Here is a 25857-nt window from a genome sequence, read left to right on the forward strand (position 1 = left end):
CTCAGGCTTAGTCTTCTTGGATGCAATGAGTAAGGGTCCAGGATAACAACAGTCCATTGCTGTTTCTACTATGTGGGCACAATTCTCTTTAAAGAAGGAAATTTTGTCTTGGCTCCTCAGCCACTTAGCTTTGGCCCAAAGATGAAGTACAGGCTCCTCCTCTACAATTTGGGAAGCTTTCTGAGAGACAAACATTACTGGTACCCCAGCTTGTAAGCACTTGGGAGAAAGGAAAATGCATGATTCAACTATATTAGAGAAACTGAAACATCTTAATAGTTCATATAATTCAGCTTTCTTGGCTTGAGCAGTGAACTCTGCTGGACACATTACAGAAAGGAAAAAGAACAAGGCGTTTTAATGCACTTGGTAAGTGACTCCTCAGACCTCTCGATTCAGTTTCTTCTCCTCCGGCTGAACCCTCTAGAAGCTGCATCCAGTTTTGTAAGAGCTGATAGCTTTTTGGTAGTCATTATGGCTGCCTATACACATGCTCAAGGGTGGGGTCTTTTAATTACTGCAGTTCCTGGACAGCTGCTCTAATTAAAATGGTTCACTGTCATATATTAAGTCCCCACATTTCAAAATGGCTGTGGGATGCTTTATCTAAAGTGCATTCAATGATTAATCGAGTCTGCTCTGACACATTCTAACTACAACGTGAATGAGCACATCTATAGGCACTTTAAGGTCCAACCAAAATCCAATCCACAGAATTGAATAGGAGCATTCTTGTCCCTTACAGCCCCAGGATTTGTCCTAAGAGTTTCTGCCCTGTATCCTATAGCTGGTTTTTCTTCGGGAAGAACAGTGACATGTCCTCAAAGTCTAACGTATGTTACAAAAAAAATCATGGTGATGATGCTTTCCTCTCTTAACAATACTAATAATGTGCTCATATTAACATGCAAGTCAAATTAATATCGTTGGAAAATGAGAAACCTCTGGAAAGTTCTCCACAGGAAACTTTATGGCTCATTGTTTCTGTCAATTAGTGCAGTATGACTGACATGCTGAAATATACAGCTTCTTAACAGTGTTTTCCAATAAAATCAAATAAACACTATATAAATGAACACACATTATATTTTTCTCTCTCTGCTAGCTGGCAGTTTGCCCTGACCTTCCCCTATCCTTCCTGCTATAGTCTCTCTGTAGGCAGTGACATGCTCTACTCTTCATGTTAAAACTCAATTCCCTACCCCTTTAATTTTCCTTTTCTAAATTCCTCACTTTTCTCCTATCAGATCACCCTTTCTCCCACTCAGGCGCCATATTAAAACTAACCAACAACATCAGAAAAGCAACATTCACTCAGTAAACTTAACCTGGCAATTATCAACTGCCACTCCAATTCCTGTGGTCCCAATCCCACAGTGATCTCTACATAGATGGATCCCAGTCCTCAACAAGGCCTTTGTTTATAACATACACTTGTATCCCCTATCTTTTTTCTTCTTTATTTAGGGCCTCATTACACAGCCCAATTACACCAGACTTTTACACTGGTATAAATGTGGAACAGACGTGAGAATATAAGCATATAATTACCACCATAGTAGAACAGATCAATGGTCCATCTAGTCTAGTATCCTGTCGCTGCTGGTGGCAGAAGTAATGTTAAACAGGGAGACCATTAAACTGGATATTTCTAGAGTGAGCTACCAACTATTCAATACCCTCCTTAGCATCCACCATTTATTGGGTCAGAGATGCCAGAAAAAACATCTCAAACACAAGGTATTGTCTTATATCTGGGTCATATCACCCAATCTCGTGTAGAATTAAACTTTAAAGAATAAAAGTAAAAACTACACCAATGAAAGATATGTTCACATATATGCTATGTGTCCACAAGTTAACCCAGGGTGCTCAGTTAGTTAATGCAAAAAGGCTATTACTGACTCTCTGCCTCCTAGTGGCAAAGCACGGTAATAGCAGCCTTCAGTCTGTTACCCTGGGACAAACTAGTCCTCTAGGCGTCTATTCTGGAACCTGGTGTTATTCACATTTGTGTACAACATAGATCCAAATAACACTGCTGCAAACATGATGTGTGCCTAGGACCTTGGACTGTCAACTTCCAGGGTAAGGATTGTGTCTTCACAGAACTTTGTGCAACACCTAGCACAAAAAGGGCTCCTATCTTCTATGGCCAAGTACAGACATTTATTTTATACTGGGAGACTTGCTGCTGTGCACAAATATTCAGGATTTTTCTCCCAGAGCAAAAATGGCTGCTTCAAAAAGAAAAATAACCAGGAAACAGCCAGAGTTAAATGGCTTCTAAAACAGCTTTTTCTGGGATATCGAACTTCTGTAGACTTACTAGGATGCACCTTGGACACTACTGCTATACAGATATAACTAATGACAATGGCTGAGAGAAGACCCCTTTCCTATTTTCTATAGCTGGGTTTCATCCTTTCCCTTCAGTGGCAGAATCATAGTGCATTTAAAAATAAACATGCATATTTTGATAGGTTTTTAAAATATGAGGCCATTATTATAGTTGTATTCAGACACCACTGGGTGTGATGTTGCTGCACAGTTATGATTCCCCACCCTTAGGTAGCTGCAGGCGCTGGGGATTTATCCACGTGCTTAACAATGAACCTAGGTGAATCTTTGTAACACAATGCTATATGCTCTGTCATGTTTTATGGATTAAGTAAAACATTTAATCTTGTATTTCTAAGACAGACACACAAAAGAAACAGGGGCTTACTGGGAGCAATATTAACATCAGCCTGGCTGTATGGAACTTAAGTAAGAAAGACCACAATAGGTCTAGAAGTGGGAGGGTGGCGGGTGATGGTGGAAGTGCAGAGCTGAGGATGAGGAGGAAATTGTTACTTTACCATGTATACAAAAGGGAGCTTTTAACACTGCTTTACATTCTGCCTGATTGTCTCTTACAATCAGTCTAAGTCTTTTTCAAGAGCATGATGAAAAAAGCCCCTTGATATCCCACAAATGGAATCCGTAAAATATAAAGATAAGGAATCAAACATTTCCTGAACTGACACATTTCCTTTTACAAACAGAAACAATACTTTCCATGTACAGTACTGAAAATGCATGTGCCATGGAACTGTCAGATAACAAAGGAGTCCCGAAGTATTGAGGGCCTGAGCACAGTCCCTGTAAACCTCATCACAAGAGATGAGATACAGAACAACCCACTGGGTCTTTCACTCTCTGCAGAAGGGAGTGACAGTACATAGAAAAAAAGGGAATGCAAGAGCTGAGCATATAGTTTCAAATAACAAGGAAGAATATTGTGGAAGGATTTGAAGAACATTTTGGTACCAGGATTTGGGTTATCTTATATCTAGCTAGGGATAGGCAGATTCTAGGATTTTAGTCAAGTCAGAAAAGGATTAAAGATGATAATAACAAAAGATGAAGAAGTAACTACTGAAGGAGAGAAGATTATTTTTAAAAATCCTTAAAAGATTCTAATCTTTGCTATGCCATTACTGGCACGGAATAGGAAAATAACACTGGGTGTTATTTTAATTTACAGTAGGGCACCCCTGTTTCATTACAGTATAGAAAAATTGAAAACAAGTCAGGTTCTCTTACTTTGGCTCACAAAGTTCTAAAAGTAATAATATCAATCCTTAAGCAAAGGAAATGAATACTCTTTCTAACAGAATAATACATCAATAAATGAAATGAGGGGATACTCTCCTTATCTCAATGCCCTTAAAAAAATCTGGTTCAAGTGTTTACCAGTAAACAATCCGCCCAGAGAGCTTAATTGACAAGTCCATGGATATATTTCTGAAATAAAAATATTCATCTTTCCAAGCTGTATTTCTTTGTACCTGTTTTTGTTCCTCTCCTAAGCCATCCCACATTGATGCTACAATTTTAGACACTTCACCAAAGGTAGCATTTGGGTTTTGGCCCTTGATGGCTGCTTGGGTGTCTCGAAAAAATAATGCATAGGCAGACACAGGCTTCTGTGGCTCATTAGGGTCCTTCTTCTTCTTCTTTTTGGGTGTTTTGGGCTTCTTTCCCAAGTCAGAAGCAGGCCGCTTTTCTCCTCCGTTAACCTGTAATACAAGATCACAGAAGCATTACAGAGAAATCCATTAAGCTGAGGACTAAACAAAAGCTCAATTTATTAGTGAGGCTTCTACAATCCAGACACAATTTGGATTTTGCAGGCATTTTAATTATACTCTTTTGATAATCCACATGTTGACATCATTTTCCATGTTTTCATCTCGAAAATGCATTATAAATGTTCTAGATTATGTAATGTGTTCCCTAAAATGTTTTACATTTTGTTTTCATAAAATCATGATCCTATTTGTAATTCAGCCTCCAATTTTTATCTTTTTTGAGTCTTACTGCTAATGGTGATTGCATGTCTGTAATGGGTAAAGCCATTATAGATTTCATTAGATGCTGACCACCAGTTCACTCACACAAACCATGTAACAAGAGCAAGAACATTTCTATTGTGAATTTTTCTTTCCTTTAGAGGATTATTCAAGCCAGTTGAATTTCTACTGAAGTTAGTAGGAATCTTTCCAGTAACTTCAAGAACTGGATAGGAAACTGAAAGATTTGAGATACAGAGAAAGAATTAATTGTACAGTTAGTTCAAAATAAATATGAATGAAATTTCAGCAAGGTGGGTTTGAAATTTTTGACTTACTTAATTCTGCTTCTCAGATTTAACTGCAACCTCTACCTCTGCTCATGTAGGGTCAGTTTCTTAGGGCCAAAATAAAAGACTGAATGAAGTTCATGCAGACAATAAATTAAAAGGGTGTGTGTGTTGGGTTTTACAAACCCATACATATTTAGGGTATTCTGATGCCCACGCTGCCATTTAATCAAGTGGTATGTAAACTATAAAAAAGCACAAAAGGTCTTCTTCTAAATAGTTCTACAAACAGCACCAAGAAGTTATTCTCTCTCCTGATTGATCAAGAGGAGTCAAAAACCCCACTGTTAAAAAGAGAGTGCTCACTGGGGAAATTGTTTGTTTTATAAAAAATAATTAAATAAAAAGAATTCCAGCACTGATAACCCTGGAAATGGCTGAGATGATGGCCTACCTTATGCTCCCATCAGTCTATCAGCTTCATAGCCTCAACTGTTAACCACCAAAGCAGAGACAGATGGGAAATAAAATAAAACACATATATATTCTGCTAGGCATAGACTTGTGCCTCAAATTCCCTAGAGGTGTAGTTAGCTCATGGTAATCCACCTCCTGTCATGCCTTATTGCTTAATTATAGTGATGTATTTAACTTATTTATCACAAGAAAGCAATAATCTTTCACTTTAAAAAATGTGTGTTAACTATGTTGCACACATAATAGATCACAAGAATATCTAGTAAAGGATTTAAGACTATCAACTAAGGCACATCGTTGATATCTAAATGTCCCATGAGAAGTTCGAAAATGTCTATAAGCATATTTAAAATAAACTGCAATAGTACCAAAGCCTTTAATGGAGCTAGGAGAGCTGTTTTATGCACACTATCTTGCAGTAATCGCTGTAGTTTAAAATAGATTTTAATCAAGCACCATCTGCATAATAGGCTGAACAAACAACATAGACTTCTACTTATAACTCTTATCATATAAAGTAAATATTGTAAAATCTCTACCACAAAGAAAATATGCTGCAGCAGTTCTTGGGTAATCACATTTCTGTTAGTTAATTTTTGCTACTTGCAGTCCTCTCACTCTCTTTCCTTTAAACTACACTATTTGAAATTCTCTCATAAGTGAAATTCAAATGAGTATGAAAAAACCCACCATCCATCTACTGAGAAATACATATTTGCAAACCTATAATGCTTCTAGCATTTCACAATTATGCTTAGCAATAACAGAATACATGCTTAATGATCCAACACCATGAATTATGGCAAGAGTTACATAAATACAGTATTTGAATTTTGAAGTGGTCAGAATAAAATGCACAATAAGTGGGCACTTTATTTAAAATGGATTTATAGTTACTTATATTACTGACTTTTTTCAAGTTCTCCTGTTTCTTTTTTGAATCCCAAAATCTTAATACACAGTGTAGGAGAACTGTGAAGCCCTTAAATTTTGGATATATAAGTCCTACACAAATTAACACCTTGGGCTTTAGAGTAAAATCCAGATAAACCCCTCAGACACTTCCAACTTGGATGTCAGAATACCTAAAAATTAGGCATCTGGCCGCAAAAGGATGCTTCAAAGAAGCAGGGTTAGGTGCTAAGCTTCCCATACAGTTAATGGGAAGAGGTAGGCACTTCTGAAGAGCAGGGACAATTCTAGACACTGAGCAGGGAGGAATCTAGAACTAGTCAATAGGAAATGCTATGGCCACAGGATATGTGAACTCTTGCACCTCTCTGGAGTTTAGGTGCTTGACTCAGGTCTGTATATTAGATGCCCACTCAGGAAAACCGGGTGCTCCTCTTCAAGTTGGTGTATGGTGGTGCCACCTCTGCCCACCTGTTGAGTAGCAATCTTGTGGTTTGATCACTTAGCCTGAGGGGATTTACTTTCCTCGACAACTGGGCAACTGAGACACACAATTTCCTGGACAACTGAGCCCCAACAACTAAGCCACATAATTTATGTATGTGTGTATAGGTGGGGTGGTACAGGCCTTTACACCTCCCATTGAAGTTCAGCCACTGTGCAACCAAAAAATACAAAAAGCCTTCAAATCGGAGCAAGAAAGTGAATGAAACTGCAAATACAAGCAAGAGGTAGCCTGAAGCCCAATGCTGAGGTCCTGCTAGGGAAAGAGAGTCCTAGGGTCCAGTCTCTGCTTCCAAGGTTACTTCTGTTCTTTAATGAGTGATTGTCTAGTGTAAAAGGCACAAATAGCACTGGGATTAGGGACTGGAATTAAGTACGTCCGCCTCATCAACAAGTGTTCTTTATCAGATGACTATAGAGCCATACTCTAACTCAGTGATTCTTAACCTTATCAGACTCAAGCCCCAACTTTTTACACTCAAAGCCCCCTTTGGAAAATACTCACTTTTGGCTTTCATTTGTTTCTCGACTATGGAAAAATAATAGAGCAATTCTTCTGTTGAAGGAACTCAGACTGCAGCAGATTGGAAAGTTTTTGACATTATAGAAACCTATTAGTGATCTCTGGGTTTATTTTGTGAATCACATATGTGTTTGCACACCTAATGGTTGCTTGGCAGCCTGCTGCATTCTTGAAATGATCTCATGGAAGCACTCTAGTTGAGAATTACTGTTATAACTTGAGACTATTATACAAAAGGTGTACAAAAGACCTCCTTTTTAAAACAAAAGTGGTTAAGGCTGCTATGTACTGTACTAAACACAATATTGATGGAAATTTGATATGCTTTGAGCACACCTAATAGATCCAGACTCTCTGGGAACCTTACTGTTCTGTAGGGCTGTGCGAAGCTTCGGTCCCCAATTCAATTTGGCGGAGATTTGGCCGAATTCAGCGGCAAATCTCTGAATCAGAATCAAATCAGAGGACCCTTTAATTTCTCCGAATCCAACTGTAACCTTCTGAATTGATTCGGAAAGATTTGGTGATTTGGACATAGACACAGCTTTAAGTGTTTTTTCCACATCTCTCAAGGTACCAGGTGGTTTGGGAATGGTGAGATGGTGGGGTGGCTAGAGCTTCCCACCAGAGCATGGGGGAGGGTCCCCAGCATGCTCAGCGGCAGACCTGGAAGTGGACCAGAAGTGCTTCTGGGTCTACCAGGGAATATGCAAGGGGGCCCCCCGTGCCCTCCTGGCTTGGTGACTGGTGCCTCCTGGGTCTGGGGGACCACCCAGGGTCCCCCCATGGTCGATTGCAGAGCTGGCATGCTCAGCAGCTGACCCGGAAGTGGATCAGAAATGGTCCTTCTGGTTCACTTTTGGGTTCACTGCCAAGCACGTGGGAAGCCACCCCCATGCTCCTGTAAAATGCTCCATTTGCCCCACCATCGCAGCACTCATGAGCTGTGCCTCGAAATATGTAGAAAACATATTTAAAGCTGTGTCTATGGCTGAATCACTGATTCACCAAATCAGCATCAAATCTTCAGATTTGGATTCAGTCAAAGTGAATCAGGGACAGTGATCCGAATCAATGAATTGAACGACTGTCCTCAATTCAGGCTGAATCCGAACTGAATATGTCCTATTTTGGACACCCCTACTAATTAGGCAACTCCACAGTGAACATCTTTTGTAGATGTGCCCTGCTTCTGGTTTAGTCAGCCCTAAGCAGAGAAGCATCCAGAAGGATGTTACTCTGTACAATAAGTTTACTGTACACGGCTGCATAGTACTCTGTAATGCCCCCCTTTAATACCACTGCTACTTTTCCCTTTTGTTGTATTAAATAGCTACTGCATTTGTCCATCTTAGGTCTCCCATATATGTATACTGGAAATTCTCAGTTACTGCAGTGTTGGGGTCCTAAAGTTTGTTTATTATTAGCACTGGGAATAAGTATATTAAGCTACGCGGATCAATTCCTGAACTCACTGAAGTCCATGAGAGCTTTGCCTCAGGCAGGAAGTTGGGACTAGATGATCTCTTGAGGTCCCTTCCAGTGTGTGTGTGTGTGCGTGTGTGTGTGTGTGCGTGTGTGTGTGTGTGCGTGTGTGTGTGTGCGCGCGCACGCGAGTGCGTGTACTATGTATATGAAAGACATCGTACATATAAAACACACACACACACACACGGCTATGATGGCTTTCATACGGTCCCTCCCCCGCTCCCAGCATGGAGGTGATGAGCCCGGCACAGCTGTTTGCAGCCTGCCCACTGCTTGGTGCAACTGCCCCGAACCTGGGCTGGCTACAAACAGCTGTGCCGGGCTCATCACCTCTGTGCCAGGAGTGGGGGAGAGACCAGGGCTGCGCTGCCTCAGGCCCCTCCCCCACCGCCGGCCCTCAGGCACACCTGCACGCGCCAGTGCGGAGCTGATGCCGGAGCCTGGCACAGCTGTTTGGAGCCTCTCGACTGCAGCTGGCCCCAGCTCTGAGGAGCTGCTGCCAGCTGGGTTCCTGGGCTGTTCCCAGCAGGCAGCTGGGACGCTGCAAGCCCTGCTGGGAACAACTGGGGCTCCGTCGCTGGCAGCAGCTACCTGGAGCTGGGGGCTGGCCACAGCGTGCCAAGCAAAATACATGCTAAACATAACATGCTCTAAATATGCAAAGGCTAGAATTGTTATACTGGATTACGTGCTTAGTCTAGTATTCTGTGTCAACAGAAGCCAACGCCAGACACTTCACAGGAAGGTGCAAAGAACCTCATAGAAGGAAGATCATGACATAATTTGTCCTCCTTCGAGGTTTCGTTCTAATCTCTAATACCCTGAAACGTGGTTTTAAAACCCTTATAAAATTTCTGTTAGCACTATTATAACTCTAGAAAATGTTAAGATAATATATATCAACTACTTTGTATGATATAATATTTTAATTCTGGGGCATAATGCTTCAGTTTTCTAATAATTAAGGATGAGGGAATTTTAATGGGAGATTCCATATTAGCACACCTTTAAAAAATAAAAACATAGGACATACAAATCAATTTCCATAGGAGAAAAATCTGGTGTTCAGATATTTACTTTGTCTAGAATGTTCAATACTTTCTTTTCTGAAAGCGAAAATATGTTTTAATATGAAATCACTAATTCAGTGAAATCTGAATTATGTTACTAAATATTGTTGTCATGAAAAGAAAAAGAATCATATAGATGACATGATATAATTGAAAGATTGCCTAAAAAAGAGAGGATAGTCTGATTATAGGGTTATGGTCCCAAGGGCTAGCTTTCTCTTTAGGAATCTATGTAACTCACAGCCTCTGGTCCAATACCTGAAAACAGGGAGAAAACAGATACAAAAAATAACTTTAAAAAAAAAACGAAAGTGGAATGAGCATGTCTATATATGCTATATTGTAAAGTTTTCCTCACTACAAAAATACTCATTTAAATATATAAATTATTCAAGAACTTTAAAAAAGTGTGTAAAATCAGTGGACAGTCATGAAATAGAATTTTTATTGGAAAGTAAATAAAGATATTGACAGCTTGAAAACAATTCTGACTTACATGTCTTGACTGAAATGTATTCCTAAATTCCCTTTTTTTGTTTCTTTCACATTCTTTTTCTCCCACAAGAAATGGCCATGTTATAACTACTGTTACTATATATTGGGAATATTAACTTTTCTGGATGACTAGAACACATATCAGGGAGTCAGGAAAACTCATGTTTAATTTGGATTTTCCTCCTAACTTCTTGTGTGATTGTGTGATAGGTAATAACCTGTTTACTGGTCTGAAAAATGGAGATAATATGACTTTGCCCACCTTTGCAAACCATGTTGAGATTCTTCATGCAAAGTACTGTATAAATGATGATGATGTTGATAATTTGTATCACACTTTTAGCCATACTAATAAAGCTTAACTGTATCATCCTGAAGCACTGGAATTACATAAAATATAAAGAAATGGCATCTCCCTAACTTTTCCAAGATATTAATAGTTATTTTAGAATGCATTCTCCAATTTTCTTCTTGTGCATATTGTTTTCTAGTTTCTCATGCTATAGCCAAATGCCAGGCATAAGCATACTGCACGCACATCCATATGCTATTTTTAGAAATAGCCTGACTTTTGACATGAAACAAACACTCTTTCTATGCAAGAGAGGAATTCAATCATTGTATTAAAATTCTCCTTTACACTCTTTATCATTTGGATGACAGTAAAGCTTGTAGAATGATGTCCTCCACAATTAAGGCAAACATGTATCAGACAACATTCAGGGAGACTGGTTTATTCAGGAGGTTCTAAAATAGCTAAAATGTATTATTATTTTAAAAAATATTTAATGCCTTTCCTTACCTTAGAGGTATCTTCTCCTTCATCTTCATGGACTGAACTTGATGGTGAAGGAGTTGCAGACTTGCTTCCAGGTGGAGACGGAGAGTTGTGGGGAACATTGTTTCCACCCATATTCAAACCAAGCTGAGCACTGAGCTGTGACTGGTTAATGGTAGTCAGCTGCCCATGTGGTATTATTCCTGGTTGCCTAATATCTGCAGGTTGAACCCTTGGTCTCATGGCTGCCATCTGAGGATGGGAACTGTATTGAGCCCCTTCTGTATTCCGTAAATCTTGCATCTACAAAAGGAAAATTGGAAAGTAAACCATGAGTAAAACATTTTGTTTCCTTTGTACTTGAAGGAATCTCTGCTGATCTACCAGTTTGAATCACAGTTATGAGAACAGTCAGTATAGATGGGTCAAAAGTTATGATCTATTTCACAGAGATGGATTTAGGCTACAGGCTGTTGATTTAGATCCAAATTTCCCCCCAAATTCCAAAAACTACTAAGGCCAACATTTCTATTTCTTAAGCCAGTATCAAGAAATACTGTGATTTTTAAGATTCAGAATACTGACAAAAAGGAACTATCTAATGGCTTGATTAATTGACTTCTCAGCTAATTTGCAGCAACAATCATATATGAACCTGAACCTCTAAAGTTGCAAGGTTGATAAATTAATCCATTTTTCTACTTGGGTCACTGGTTTTTAGCAGTAATGAGACATACTATTTTAATTCACACAACAAATGCAGTCTTTGCAAATATCAAAATTAAAAGCACTGGGCGATAAAGCTCTTTACTCATCCAGATGTCAAATGTACTATACATGGGTGCTGTACAGGTTTGTCCACCGCACTCAAATTCAGAGCTGGAGAAATGACTTAAAGCAGAGAATAACTTAGTTTTAAGTTAAGTGGTTTGGAGGTGATTTTAAATTGATGTGTTAATTCAAAGATGAAAACAGAATGGATATAGATATCCAAGTCTAACTGAACCATAAAAACACTTATACGTAGTTGGTAGAATTTGACACAAATTGCCACTGTAACACTATAACTGCGATATCAAAATATGTTAATGGTCTACAATATTAGTATAATTATGCTTATTTTACAACCTTTTTGGCCTCGTCATCAAAGATAGTATAACTGGTTAAAATCACTTAAGAAATTCAAGTGTACATTACAACCAAGGTATTTTCTCTGTCTTCCTCTCTCTTGCAACCAATGTTTACTGATCAATTAAATCTTTTTATAACTAAGTCACTGAATCAGAAATAAATAAAATACAAGCATCTAATTGGATCTTTACTGTTCATTACGAAAAAAATTGAAGTCAAGATTTTTCAACAGGTATATATTGAGCTCATAAATTGATTCACAGTATTTTTAAGGAAGTGGATGGACCGGTCAATCATGCCAACAGATATACCGGAATCTGACATTAGCCACTTTAAGTTAATTTGATGCTCTAGAAGATATATGAACTATATTTTGACAAGATGACCTTTGGTTATAGCTGTCTTTGTACCACTTTATAAATTAGTACCTCTGGGAGAGAAATGTATATTAACATCTATAATTTAAGTTTATTCAATGACTACTAACACACTGGGTGAAAAAACAGTGCACAACATTGACTGAGGCTCAGATTTGAATCTTGGAAAACATTTATATTGTTACATGATGTTAGTGACTTTTTGTTCCTTTCTTTCGAATACCAGCTTCCCTCCTAGTCAAACATATTAGCCTTGAAAGCTATCATTATCTCTGCCTCTAGCAGACAATCTATATCAAAACAGTTGTACACATAAAACTCTAACTACTTCTTGGCTGTATCTCTTCTGATCCAGCTGTTTCACTGAATAGCAGTTGGTGAACGGAGAACTAGAACATGGGTAGCCCTGAGGCCTTATTTGCTAATGTTACTCACCAGCTGCTGCTTTATATGGTGTTAGCAGGCAAGGGCTGGAAGTATGCCAGTTGCAGCAAGAACAAGGGAAAGTGAGGTATCTCTGAAGCCCTTCCATTTACCCCTGTCTATCATCATTTGACACTGAACATTGTTGAGTGCTATCCCCAGGGCTACTGAGAAACACTGCTGGAGTTAAACTGTGACTAGAGCTTACGCTATCCCTTTTGTATGCTTTTTTTTTTTTGTTTTTTTTTTTTTTAGGTAACTCTCAAACATTATAAAGGAAACTTCAGTTGAGTGCTAAAGATAAACCTCTTTCATATCATAAAAGAGGCTGAAAAGGCAAAACAAATCTATTTTTGTAAGAAATGTTTACTGTTACTAATGGATTTCAAAAAAGTCAAAAAACAAAGATGATAAAACAAGCCCCCACAACTAATTAGCAAGTATTTTGATCATCCTTTTAAAATGAATATGCAAAGCATGCATACTCAAACTGGAAACTGATTTAATAATATAATTTTAATTATTTTTCTCTAAACGTTTTTATCAACAGGCACTATATATCCTTGATTATCTGAACTGACTCTGGTTTTAAAACCCTCTTCATACATTATTTATTTAGCACCAGACATTGATACCATAGAGTGTTCTGGATTTTTTATGCTATATTCCTCATTTTCAAATGATATTTCTTTTTAAACAACTTGCACTTAGTTTTAGTTCTGACACTGAGACAGGGCAGAACTAGACATCCTGTATTTTCACAGGACAGTACTCTGGATTGGGTGAAGTGGGGGGAGTCAGCAGATAGGGTGGCGTGTGTCAATACTGGCCAGATACATAAAAAGCCAAAACAGAAAAGGAGGAAAGGAGGACTTCTCCTGCCAGTGCAGCTATGAATATTGTAGAACTGTTGTAAGAAACTGCATTTAAGTGCAATTAACTTTTCCTGTGAATTTTTAAACCAGATGGATACACATTTTCAATAACAACAATACAGTACAATACTTTACTTACCCTTTACAAAAATGTGAGAAGGCAGCTTGAAGAGAGCCTGTTCATGTATGTATTCAAAATAAAGACTCAGCCCAACACCCAGTCTGAGAAGGTAGGTTGTGTCCTAGGTATTCACATAAAGGGAAAGACTGGAAGGCAATAAACTGTGTCCCTAATATGTCCCCTCTGTAGGGAAAGGTGGGGAGAGGGAGATCTACAAGACAACTCATGTAGCTGTGGACCTTTTGGCACTATTTCCCATCTTGTCCACCACCACATCTCATCACTTCCTGCAGAGTCCTCCCAAATCCTACAGGCTGCACAGTGAAAACACTGGAGCCATCCCATTTTGTATGTTTGTATCCAGCAAGAATTGACCCCTTACCATATTAAAACATTAAAAAAAAGTCACAAAACACCTCTATGGAAAGTAATTTACAACATTTATGAACAATAGAGAATGTTACAGTTAATGATCAATGGTCAAGTTTAAAGTTTTAAGCAACGCACAAAGCTAGTAGGGGTGTGCAAAACAGGCTGTATTCAATTCAGATTCAGCTGAATTGGGGACAGTGATTCGATTCCTTGATTCAGATCACCGTCCCTGATTTGATTCAGTTGAATCTGAAGATTCGATGCTGATTCAGAGAATCAGTGATTTGGCCAGAGACACAGCACAGAGTGCCGGGGTGTGGGGGGGTGTGTGTGTGTTTGGCAGCAAACTCAGAAGTGGACCAGAAATAATTCTGGTCCACTTCCAGGTCCACTGCCAAGTGCGTAGGGCCCCACCACCCCAGCCCTGGCTCAGCAATTGGCTGCGGGGGGACCCCCAGGTGTCCCCCCAGATCGAGGAGGCACTGAGCTGGGGGAGAGATAGGGGGGCCCCCTGCATGCTTTCTGGTGGACCCTAAAGTGGACTGGAAGTTCTTCTGCGAGTGTGCTGGGAAGCCCCACACACTCCTTTGGGATGCTCCATCCACTTCATCACAGCATTCATGAGCCACCTGGTACCTTGAGGTGTGTAGAGAAAACATTTAAAGCTGTGTCTATGTCTGAATTGATGAATCTTTTGGAATCTCTCCAAATTGCTTCGGAGAGATAAAAGGGTCTTCTGATTCTATTCAGATTCAAAGATCTGGCCACCGAATTGGGCCGAATCTCCATCGAATTGAATCAGGGACCAAAGCTTTGCATAGCCCTAATAGCTAGGGCCACCTGAAATTCTTTTCCAGTTTCGGGCAAATAGAAGCCAAGAAGTAATAGCAGTAGTAGTATTGGACCAAACACTTATAGTATGGTAGTACCCAAATACCCCAGTCAGATTGGAGACCTCATTGGGAAGGGCACTCCATGGCCAAGCTAGGCCAGATGAAAATTTATAGACCACCTGATTGACTTGGATCCCTCAACAGAAGGTAACAGAAGTTGCTGAAAAGGGCAGAGAATCATAGAGAAACAGGACTGAAAGGGATCTCCCTGGGTCATCTAGTCCAACCCCACTAAGAAAAGGCAGCTGGCAACAGATTTTTTGAAGCACCACCATAGAAGCTGCAGCATGAATACACTGAATCTGTGCATTCCTGTCCCATGACCTATATTCCTCAGGTTTGGAATGTGCTGGCCACCTGACAAAGAGAACAGAAGATACAACCATTTTTTAAAGTCATACCCTTTTCTCTTTCTACCTCTGGGGAATGTCTTTTTACAATGTCTCTAAACTAGGAGTTAATGTGCTCAAACCTTTAAAGGATTATCAAAATATCACTTCTGGCTCAATATAATTACTATCAACTATTGCCCTGAGTATCTGCATATGTCAGTGGAACGTATTCATTTGTACTACTTGGGGAAAGACATTGTTCTTTTATGTGAAACACTATGAAAAATATGGCCCTATATAATCATGCTATTACATGTGTCAGGTTTTTTTAAAGCTTTCTTCAGAAGCTTTGGATGCAGTCAAGGCTGGGGATTTTGACTGGAGTGTATCAACGCTCCTGATCAGATTTCAGTCTGGAGGTTTCTGGGTAAAGGTTCTTGCTCCTCTGCTCAGAGTCAGACTGAACTCCATATCTAGGGTTCAGAAGCAATTTTTTCCCATGGCTAGATTGGTACAGACTGTGGGAAACATCTTCCTCTGTAACAGGAGGCATGGCTCTTTTTCTTGGATCTTTTGAGCCTTTTTAACAACCTTGCGGCCACAGGGCATTGGCTACCATGGTCTCGCTGGTTTACCTGTAGCAGATTAGGGTATTATGTCCTGTGGTTGTGTCAGGGTTGACTGTGTAGTTTTGCTAAGAGGTTAGACAATAGATTTATATAGGATGGTTGGGATAGGGATCATCCTGCCTCAGGCAGGGGGTTGTACTATAAAATACAGCCTCTATGTAGCTATTCTGGAGCCACATTCAGTAAGCAAGCTGATGAGGGATATAATACTGAATGCATTTTTTAAGTTGAGGTCTAGTGTCTGAGAACAAAGTTTAAGACAGGAAAATATTAGCAGTTTGGAGCATAAGTATTGTCCTCATTTGACATCTTGAATGAACTTTCTGATTATCTAATAATGGAACCACCTGGTATTTCCAATTGCTTTTTACCTGAGAATCTCAGCATACTTCACACGTATTAGCTAATTTAGTCTATAACACTGAGTCTTTTATCCAACAGTTTTTGAAGGGAATCATCACATTTCTGGATGAAGTATTCAGCTTGTATTGAATTACTGGCACATATCTGAGCACCTGTCCCTTTAAATGCCTGATGGCAAGCACAGGTAAGTTATACAGAAGTTCAATTACTGAATTTACAATGCATTTTGTAGGTGCCAATAGGGTATGCAAACAGAGAAGCTGTGTCACAGTCTGGCTGAAAATATATATCTAGGAATTTCCCCTAAATCATGGCTGTAGAGAGAATAGACTCCAGGCACATTAAATAATGGGTTGTGTTTTCTCCATCAACTTAAAATGAATGTGAAGGGCAGCCCTCCGTACAGAATGCACCCTTGTGTTCCCCACAGGAAAACCTTGTACTGCAAGAAACTTGGGGGCATTATACTGATATTCTTATCTGACCAATGGCCAGGACAGACTCTTTTGAGCCATTCACAGGATTCATCTTATAGTATGAAAAGGAATGCCTTGTTTTCCTGATTTAAACCTGGTTCTCATGTAAAATGTGAGATTACATTGTTGTCAGTTGCTCAAGCTGACATCTTAAGATCCTAAAATTGATCATAAGAAATAAATAGATCTTCAAATTAAATATCAGAGGGGCAGCCAAAATTAAACATGATGTTGCCAAAGTAATCCCTATTTTATTTGCAATGGTTCTCTAAAAAAAGAATTATGGTGTAACAGTATTTCTCCAGAGCAGTTAACAGATAATTAGTCTTAACTAGAATTGCTATTCCATGTATTTCTAAAAAAACAAGACACTAAATGGGGAGTGGGGAAGGAGGGAAAGAGCAGATAAATTTGTCATTTTTATGTTAATCTGTAGAGTAGTCCAAGTGTATACAAGAAACAGAGGATTATACAATGATTTATGAAAACACTAATGCAGAAGGAAAAATATGTAAGGGTTGGATTCATTGAAGCTAGTGCTTTTGTAGGTAATCTTTCCATATCACAGGCAGAATTCATCCTTAGGGGCAGCTGGTGATATGGCCATGATTTCCAACCCTTCACAGGGAGATATTTACTTTGTTTCTAGCTGAGGATCCTCCATAGGAGGCTGCTGAGACAGCTGATAATTCTTTACATCTTGCCTATGAGGGTCAAACATAGATCAGGAGATGACAATTAATCCTTTTTACACATTGTATCCTACATATGGCTTGTTGTCAACTATGTTCCAGTTACTTCAGTCTGGCCAGTGTGCTCAAATTTCCTTCTAATGTTAAGTTTTCTAAGTAGAATTCTGGATTGGTATATCTCCACATTCCTAGACGGTCCACCTCTTCTCAGCCATTTTCATCCATTTTTTTGGTTTGGTTGGTGTTATAAGTTCCTGGGAAAGTAGGAGGTTGTTGTTGCTTTGCGCTGTTCCAACCTTCTCTCTTAACAAGGAAAGGTATCCTGCATGCAGCGCTTTGTGCCAATTCTTCATTACTTAGTATAGTACCAAGTAAAATTACTGCTATTCCCTAAGCATGTCAGAACCACAAGAGTCATTGGATTAGCAATTCTAAGATTTTTTTTACAATAATTTCTAGGGTTTTTAATTTGCATTAGGGTTCAACTGCACATATTTTTTCTCCAGGACTACAAAGACAAAACACTTAAATGTCTTCTCAAAAATGAAAACATACAAAATCACTTGACTTTAGAAGCCAAGTCTTTTTAAATATTACAAGATCTGTGATAAAATTGTGAGAACTGGTGACACGATGGAGTTAAGCTTGGGAGAACGTATCAATTATTTATGGTAAAAAGCCCACCTATGTTTTACAATTATCCAAAATGCAAGTATTATACAATGATGAAATCAGAGTTGGAGTTAAACTTTAAAAAGAGTCAACAAACATGTTAACATATGGAAATGTATAGTTCAACCATCCAAATGTCTTCACTTGGCTCTATAGGAATACCATGCAATAACCATAAACTTATGATTGCTGCATATTAATGTTTGCTGTTCCAGATTAATTGAAACTAACTTATTGTCTAGGGACAGAAATCATCCCAGGCAAGGCTTTGTTTAGTCAGGTCTTAAAAATCTCCAAGGATGGAGATTCCACAACCTTCGCTGGGTAACTTGTTCTACTACCTGCCTAGTGAGAAAGTTTTCCCTAATATCTAATTTAAACTTCCCTTGCTGCAACTTGAGACTCTTGCTCCTTTTTATGACATCTATCACCACTAAGAACAGTCTAGCTCCATCCTCTTTGGAACCACCCTTCAGTTAGTTGAGGGCTGCTATTAAATCCCCACCTCAATCTTCTCATTTCCAGACTAAATAAACCCAATTCCCTCAACCTTCCTTCATAAGTCATGTGCCCCAGCTCCCTAAACATTTTTGTTACCCTCTGCTGGACTCTCTCCAATTTGTCAACATTCTTTCTGTAGTGGGGGCCCCAAAACTGGACACAGCAGCCCAGATGTGGTCTCACCAGTGCAGAATAGAGGGGAAGAATCACTTCCTTGACCTGCTGGCAACACTCCTACTAATGCAGCCCAGTATGCCATTAGTCTTCTTGACAACAAGGGCATACTGTTGACTCATATTCAGCTTACTGCCCATTGTAACCTCCAAGTCCTTTTCTGCACAGCTGCCGCCCAGTCAGTCAGTCCCCAGCCTGTACTGGTACATGGGATTGCTCTGTCCTAAGTGCAGAACTCTTGGAGGTCCAATCCTTCAATTTGTCACCGTCTCCCTGAATCCTAGTCCTATTCTTTAGTGTATACGCTACTCCCCCCAGCATGGTCTCATCTGCAAACTTGGTGAGGGTGCACTCTATGCCATCTTCCAGGTCATTGACAAAGATACTGAACAAAACAAGTGGGCACTCCACTTGATACCAGCTGCCAACTAGACATCCAACCATTGACTACTACCCTCTGAGCCTGATGATCTAGCTAGTTTGCTATCCAACATCATCCAGCTCATACTTCCTTAGCTTGCCTGTCAGACTATTGTGGGAGACCGATCAAAAGCTTTGCTCAATTCAAGGCGTACCACATCCACTGGTCTCCCTGCATACACAGAGGCATCATCTCAACATAGAGGGCAATCAAGTTGGTCAGGCATGACTCGCCCTTGGTGAATCCATGCTGACTGTTCCTAATCACCTTCTCCTCCAAGTGCTTAAAAATGGATTCCTTGAGGACCTGCTCCATCATTTTTTCAGGGACTGAGGACAGGCTGATCAGTTTGTAGTTCCCTGGAGCCTCCTTTTCCCCTATCTTAAATATGGGCACTATATCTTAAATATGGGCACTATATATGCTCCTTTCCAATTGTCTAGGACCTCTCCCAATTGTCACGAGTTTTCAAAGATGATGGCCAGTGGCTCTGCAATCACATCAGCCAACTCCCCTCAGCACCCTTGGGTACATCCTGTCTGGCCCCATGGACTTGTATATGTCCAGCTTTCCTAAATTATCCCTAACCTGTTTCACCACAGTTCGCAGCACTGTTTGCGGAGATGGTGAGCAGCCAGGTGTGGTAATTTGGGGGCTGACCTTATCTATGAAGACTGGGGTGATAAAGGCACTGAGTACTTCAGCCATTTTTGCATCCTCTGTCATTAGGTTGCCTCCCTCGTTCAGTAAGGGACCCACACTTTCATCCTCTTGTTACTGACATACTTGTAGAAACCCTTCTTGCTACTCTTCATATCCCTTGCTAACTGCAACTCCAATTGCACTTTGCCTTCCTGAGTTTATCCCTGCATGCCTCAGCAATACTCTTATTCTGTTCCCTTGAAACTGAGTATACCCAAATGCCAAATCCTTGGTGCATGTGAGCATGTGTGTAAGTGCATGGGTATATGAAATTAAAGTCAAGGGGCAAATTTAACAGTTAAGATCAATTTCTATATTTTACATGCACCTCAGAGGTTGATTTCTAGGAAAAGCCTTGTTAAGAAACAACAATCAGTGCAGAATGAGCATAGACACTATAGTTTAAAACAAGTTAAGAGAATAAAACAGAAAGGCCATATGTTTTAATACATCCTTGTTTTTATTTCATTTGTGTCACTAACCAAAAAATAAAAATAATTAAGAAAGATCAACATCTTGGGAGTACATCTTTATTGTACTCTAGTGTAAACATAAAGTGGGTGTGGGCTGCAAGGAGAGTATCACTCTAAATGTGTATTCCATGAAGAAAATCAGTCAACATGAAATACTAGAAACCTTACAAGTAAAATGAATCCTAGACGACTGAGCCCAAATTATTAAAGAACAAAACAAACCAAAAAGCACTCGCCCCAACTGGCTATTAAATTTGCTAGTAATAACTTCCAAAACTCATTTAGTCAAAAAAAATAAAAATAAAGTCATTTTGATTGTCTTATGTAGTGTTAGTTCTGTAAGTGACCTTAAGCGCCTTTAAAACAATTAAATACTCAAAATTTGACTGCAAAATTTTATAGTATGATCACATAATGACATGAATGCGGTAATACAGTTTCTGTATTTCTTGGTACACAGTTAATTTCGTGACTATTAACATTCTTTTTTACTCTATGTTTTAATATCCTTTGAGTCACACAGGGCTAAGGTCTCAAAACTAATCATGAAAAAAAACTACTGACTGCTATTCACTCTAATATAATAACCCTTTATTTAAAACAACCTCCAATAAATTTCATTATAAGAAGTTATTAAAAGGGTTAAAAACCTATTAAATGTCAAAGAATTTGCCTGACTCAAACTTCTAATAAAGAAATAGAATAGGCTTTCTTTTTGAATTATTTAAATCTTTACTGACTGTGCATTGAACCATGAAATTAGAAAAGTGTTATTAGAAGTGTTCTCTGGTTTTTATAAAAGTTGTAGCATAGAATATATCAAACCACAGTCTTTAACTACACTAGTTAAAGAAATAGGTTTTTAATCCCACATACATGGTTTCTACTGATATAAAAGGGTCATAATTAAGACTCTGGCCTGCAAGCTGAAGATAATAAAATTATTATTACAGGAGCATACATGTTCATTTGGTATATTCTGAATGCATGTTTCCATTTTAATTTGGACAAGTATCTTCAATTTTGTTTGATCTTGCAAAGTCCACTAACGCAGACCCTCTCAGCAAACAATTAGACTTTTAATAGTGACTCAATTGAAAGAATTAATGGTGAATAATTTGTGTTATCTTTTTTTTTTGGAGTGTCTAATGCTTACAGGGTCAACAGCAGACACAGGTTGACACCAGACAAATGAGATCTAAGAAGTGCAAGTGAAATATTCTTGCACACTTCTCTTGATAACTGTATTAACTCTCTGATGCTTTTATTTAACAAATAACTCTGGGTCAATTTGTATTTTAGCAATTATTCATATGTGGAAACAAATATGCACTTTACAGAAACCTTGGATCAGCAGTGATTCAAAAAGCTTCAGTCAAATGCACCTGAATCAATATTATTTCTGCAAAACAATGCAGTCAGTAAGAGACTTGGAAGGGGATGGGCAAAGTAACACTGGTTTACCTTCTTGGGACAATAACAGAAGTCTCCATGGTATCTGAAGCTTCTAAGGTTAAGAATGTTACATGATATATGGAAAACATTGGTAAGGGATACTGGTTATCATTCCACTCATCAAAATGTCTTTGCTGTGCCCAATCCTATGAAGTACAAGCATCTCCAGAAAAGTTCTAGGAGCCTCCTCATCACTCACTGAAGACAGTGTAGCTTAGCAGAACTTGGTGAAAAGCACCAGAAGAAAACAGGAGAAGTAAAGCTAAATAGCAGGTATCTTCACAATCCTGAGCCTGCAATTGACTAACAACACTGCAGTGCTGCAACTTATCTATGACTAGCCGTAGTCCCGGCTGGCCACTTTGTTCTATTCCATTCTTGCTTAGGTAGGCTCCTATACTGTCACAATAGTCTGACAGCTCCTGTACCGTCAGAATAGAATTGCCGTTCGCTCATTCTCTTCTCTGGTGGCCAAAGCTGCTCTGAGTGCACTCCTTTTTTCCCTAAATAAAGAGGGCTAGTTTTGAGCTACTATTTTAAGTTTCAGCCATCTGGACATTTCCCCCAACTTTGCCTCCCCCCACCCACTGTCATCCTCCAGTAGCTCATTCAGTTAATTTCCTAGCAGTTTTGCGCTCTCAAAAAATCTGGATCCCTTGAGAACTGAGTATGCTCAATGGCCTGCAGGAATGGGAGACTGAAACAGCATTCTTGTTATTGGCTATAAGCAGGAATAGATTACAAGGGTCAGATTTTTCCTTATTTTGTTCATGTGTACGTGCAAAAGTGTCAGTCACCCACTGATGTTCATCTGAGTTGAATTTGGTCATAAGTATTGTAAAGTACTTTTGTACACTTAGTATTAGTAATCAGTGGGGGGGGGTTAAATTCAGTGAATATTATTGTAAAATGAGTATTTTAGAAGATTACATTAAGACTCTAACAGAGGTTGGTTCCTATAGAATAAAAAGTAATAGTTCATTCTGAATTGAAATTTTACTGAAATTTTTGGCTTAAAGTGATTTTTCTAGGAATCCTAAAATTACAGGACAGCAGCACAATCTGTGATTTCACTCATATACAATATTTTAAATATTTTGTTTTAAAACATTTATATTAGTCTGCCCATGTGACTGGCTTGGGTATGCAACTTATCTGTATGTCTGAGGCCAGAAACAGACATTATCTTTCTACCAGCATGAAGTTTTTACAGTTGCACAAAGGCCAAGCAAACAAATGTCCTTACCCTTTGTTGTGCCACAAATGCCCAGAATTATGGCTGTGACAGTAGGTGGTATACATTTATGCCCCTTTCTTTTTACAGAGGATATCTGTTTGTCTTATGGTAAGTGAGTATGGGCAGCCTAAAGCTGCCCACACTTTCCAGCTGCCCTGGGCAGGTCAGGTGCTCCTAGGGCTTCAGGGCCCGATCTTTCACATTCATTCCCGAGGCATATAGGATCAGGCCCCCCAAGTGCCTGTCTGGGGTTCCCCGATTTGCAGAGGCATGTCCTGGAATCACCTGGCAGTGTGATTCTCTGGATGCATGCATCATACTGTCACTCCCTGACTCAGTGGACACATCTAGAATAGGGAATCCCAGGTTCTCCCATTTGCAAAGGCACACCCCAAATCAGGGTGTGCTGAGAGATTTCCAGGGTGTGTGCTTGCAAGCAAGGAGTGCAGGGTTCTTCCATTTGCAGTTATCGTATCAGGCCCCTGAAGCTCCAGGAGTGGCAGAGTCCCAAACCTGCAGGACAACAGGCAATATCTGTCTTGCCCAATGAAGCAGATCAGCTGTGCTGAGCTGTGACAAATCCAAGTGTCTCATGCTATGATAACAAGCCATGCAGGACTAAAAGTCTTTGAGGAATACTGTAGTTATACTGAATGACCAAATAAGCACTCATAATTCTGATACTGACTATAGAACGTAAATGGGATAGTCACCCAATTTAAATCTACCTGACTTACACATGTTAATAGTGGGGACCTGAGAAAAAACACAGATGGACCATAAAATAGGTAAAGTATAACTGTAAGCTATGACTTTGTGAATATATATATTGTGCTGATCTTGCTTGTCCTCCTCCCCCTCCCATACTCTCTTAGAAAGAATTGCAAAAGTGCTATAACAACTGTAGTTTTTGAGAGCAACACACCTGGGACCGGCTGATGACCTGTGTCTGCCTGTTCTCACCCCATGCATGTAACTGTCATTAAAGTCAAGGGACTATGCATGGTCAGTCCTTCTGCAGCATCTGGACTGGGCAAAGAACTGGGAAATTTTCAAGTTATGGTAGCTCAAATGGAAAGACGTTTTAAAAGTGAACTTGAATGGAATGTTAGCTGGCTTTTGCCTAAATTCTGCTCCAGATGTGCTCGTGTTTGATTCTGCTTGATTTCAACATAAGTTTCATTTGGCCATTTGACAGAAAAAAATAATGTTCCTCTTCGAATATGATTTATCACAAAACCTTGTGCTCAGAGTTCAGCCTTGGCTTGGTACTATAGATCTCTCTAGGGGAAAAAGAGAGAAAGCCTAATTCATAGGATGACTAGGTCGAACGGTCACAAACTCCTGCAAGACCGTTTCAGGCTGGACATAAGGAAGAATTTCTTTACTGTCCGAGCCCCCAAGGTCTGGAACAGCCAAGCACCTGAGGAGGGCCAAGCACCTACATTGAACACCTTCAAGAGTAAACTGGATGCTTATCTTGCTGGGATCCTATGACCCCAGCTGACTTCCCTGCCCTTTGGGCAGGGGGCTGGACTCGATGATCTCCCGAGGTCCCTTCCAGCCCTGATGTCTATGAAATCTATGAAATCATGGCTTTCCAGTCACAGAGTCACACACAGGAGTAGGAGCAAGATCTACTTTGAGAGAGAGCATCCAAGTGGTTAGGAGGCTAACCTGAGATGTGCGGGACCAAAGTCCAAGTACCAGCTTTGCTTGATTCAGAATGATCTGGTTTGACAAAATGTTCTGGCAGAACAGAGGCAAGGCTGGAACTTAATGCTACCATCTATCATATCCCAGGTGAATGGTATCTACTCTTTCTGTTTATACAAGAATGTTTGAAAGGTTTCATTTTTCTTCTGATATGGAATGGAAACAAAACTCTTAGTTTCTGTAAAACACAACTGTTGTCCTCTGATCAGCACTAATTTGCCCTTTTTACATGAGGTCTTAATATTCTACCATCCCAGGTAGGTACTCTGATGAGGAATTTCACTGGTTCTAAGGCCTGGAGGGGACTTGAGAGAAAGGAAATGGCCTCAGTGCATAAAATACCCTTATTTCAATAAATAATTTATTTTAGAAATCATCTCTCTCCAACAGAAATAATGGAATTGTGTTAGCTGTTGAAGCCCCTAGCAAACATTTACATGAAGAATTCTGTTATAAGACATATTTATTTGCAATTGGGATGCATATTCACTGCACCTACTGAATAAACAGCTTTACTTCGCGTTCTATTCTTTTACATTTCAATGAAAAAAAAGGCACCTGGGTTTGGGAACTAATTTCTAAGCACTAAATATTGATGTATCCACTCAAATGTAAAAAAGGGGGGAAACACTTTCCCTAATTTCTTGTTGTTTTTATATTGCATTAAGGCATGCAGTGACTGATTTTCTTTCATATATCAGTCACATATTGTATTTACTGTTGTTCAAAAGTAATGCTACTTTCAGGTAGAGGTGCACCGATTCATTGGTCCGATATCGGATTGGTACTGAAATAATGTATCAGATATTAGCCCAATGGTACTGATAATTTGGCTGATATATGTCCATGCTGCACACAGCTGCAGCGCAGCACTCAGGCAGTGAGGAGCACAGCTGGCAGCATGGAAAGCTGCCTCTAACTGGTAGGTCCGGTGTGGTGAAAGGGGGG

The 25857-nt window shown here is 39.5% G+C and overlaps 1 protein-coding gene across 2 annotated transcripts in view; it reads right to left on the reverse strand.

Moving 5' to 3' along the window:
• TOX (thymocyte selection associated high mobility group box) overlaps positions 1-25857 on the reverse strand; it is a 301228-nt gene that overhangs the window by 45162 nt on the left and 230209 nt on the right. For both annotated transcript variants that reach the window (XM_019548450.1, XM_019548458.1), the window contains 2 exons: positions 10899-11177; positions 3834-4064 (listed from right to left, as the gene is read on the reverse strand). In XM_019548450.1, coding sequence (XP_019403995.1) covers positions 3834-4064; positions 10899-11177 — 510 coding nt within the window. The remainder of the gene's footprint in view (positions 1-3833; positions 4065-10898; positions 11178-25857) is intronic.

The sequence above is a fragment of the Crocodylus porosus genome, unplaced genomic scaffold (assembly GCF_001723895.1).
Source record: "Crocodylus porosus isolate Cpor-Errol unplaced genomic scaffold, CroPor_comp1, whole genome shotgun sequence".
Lineage (NCBI taxonomy): Eukaryota > Metazoa > Chordata > Crocodylia > Crocodylidae > Crocodylus > Crocodylus porosus.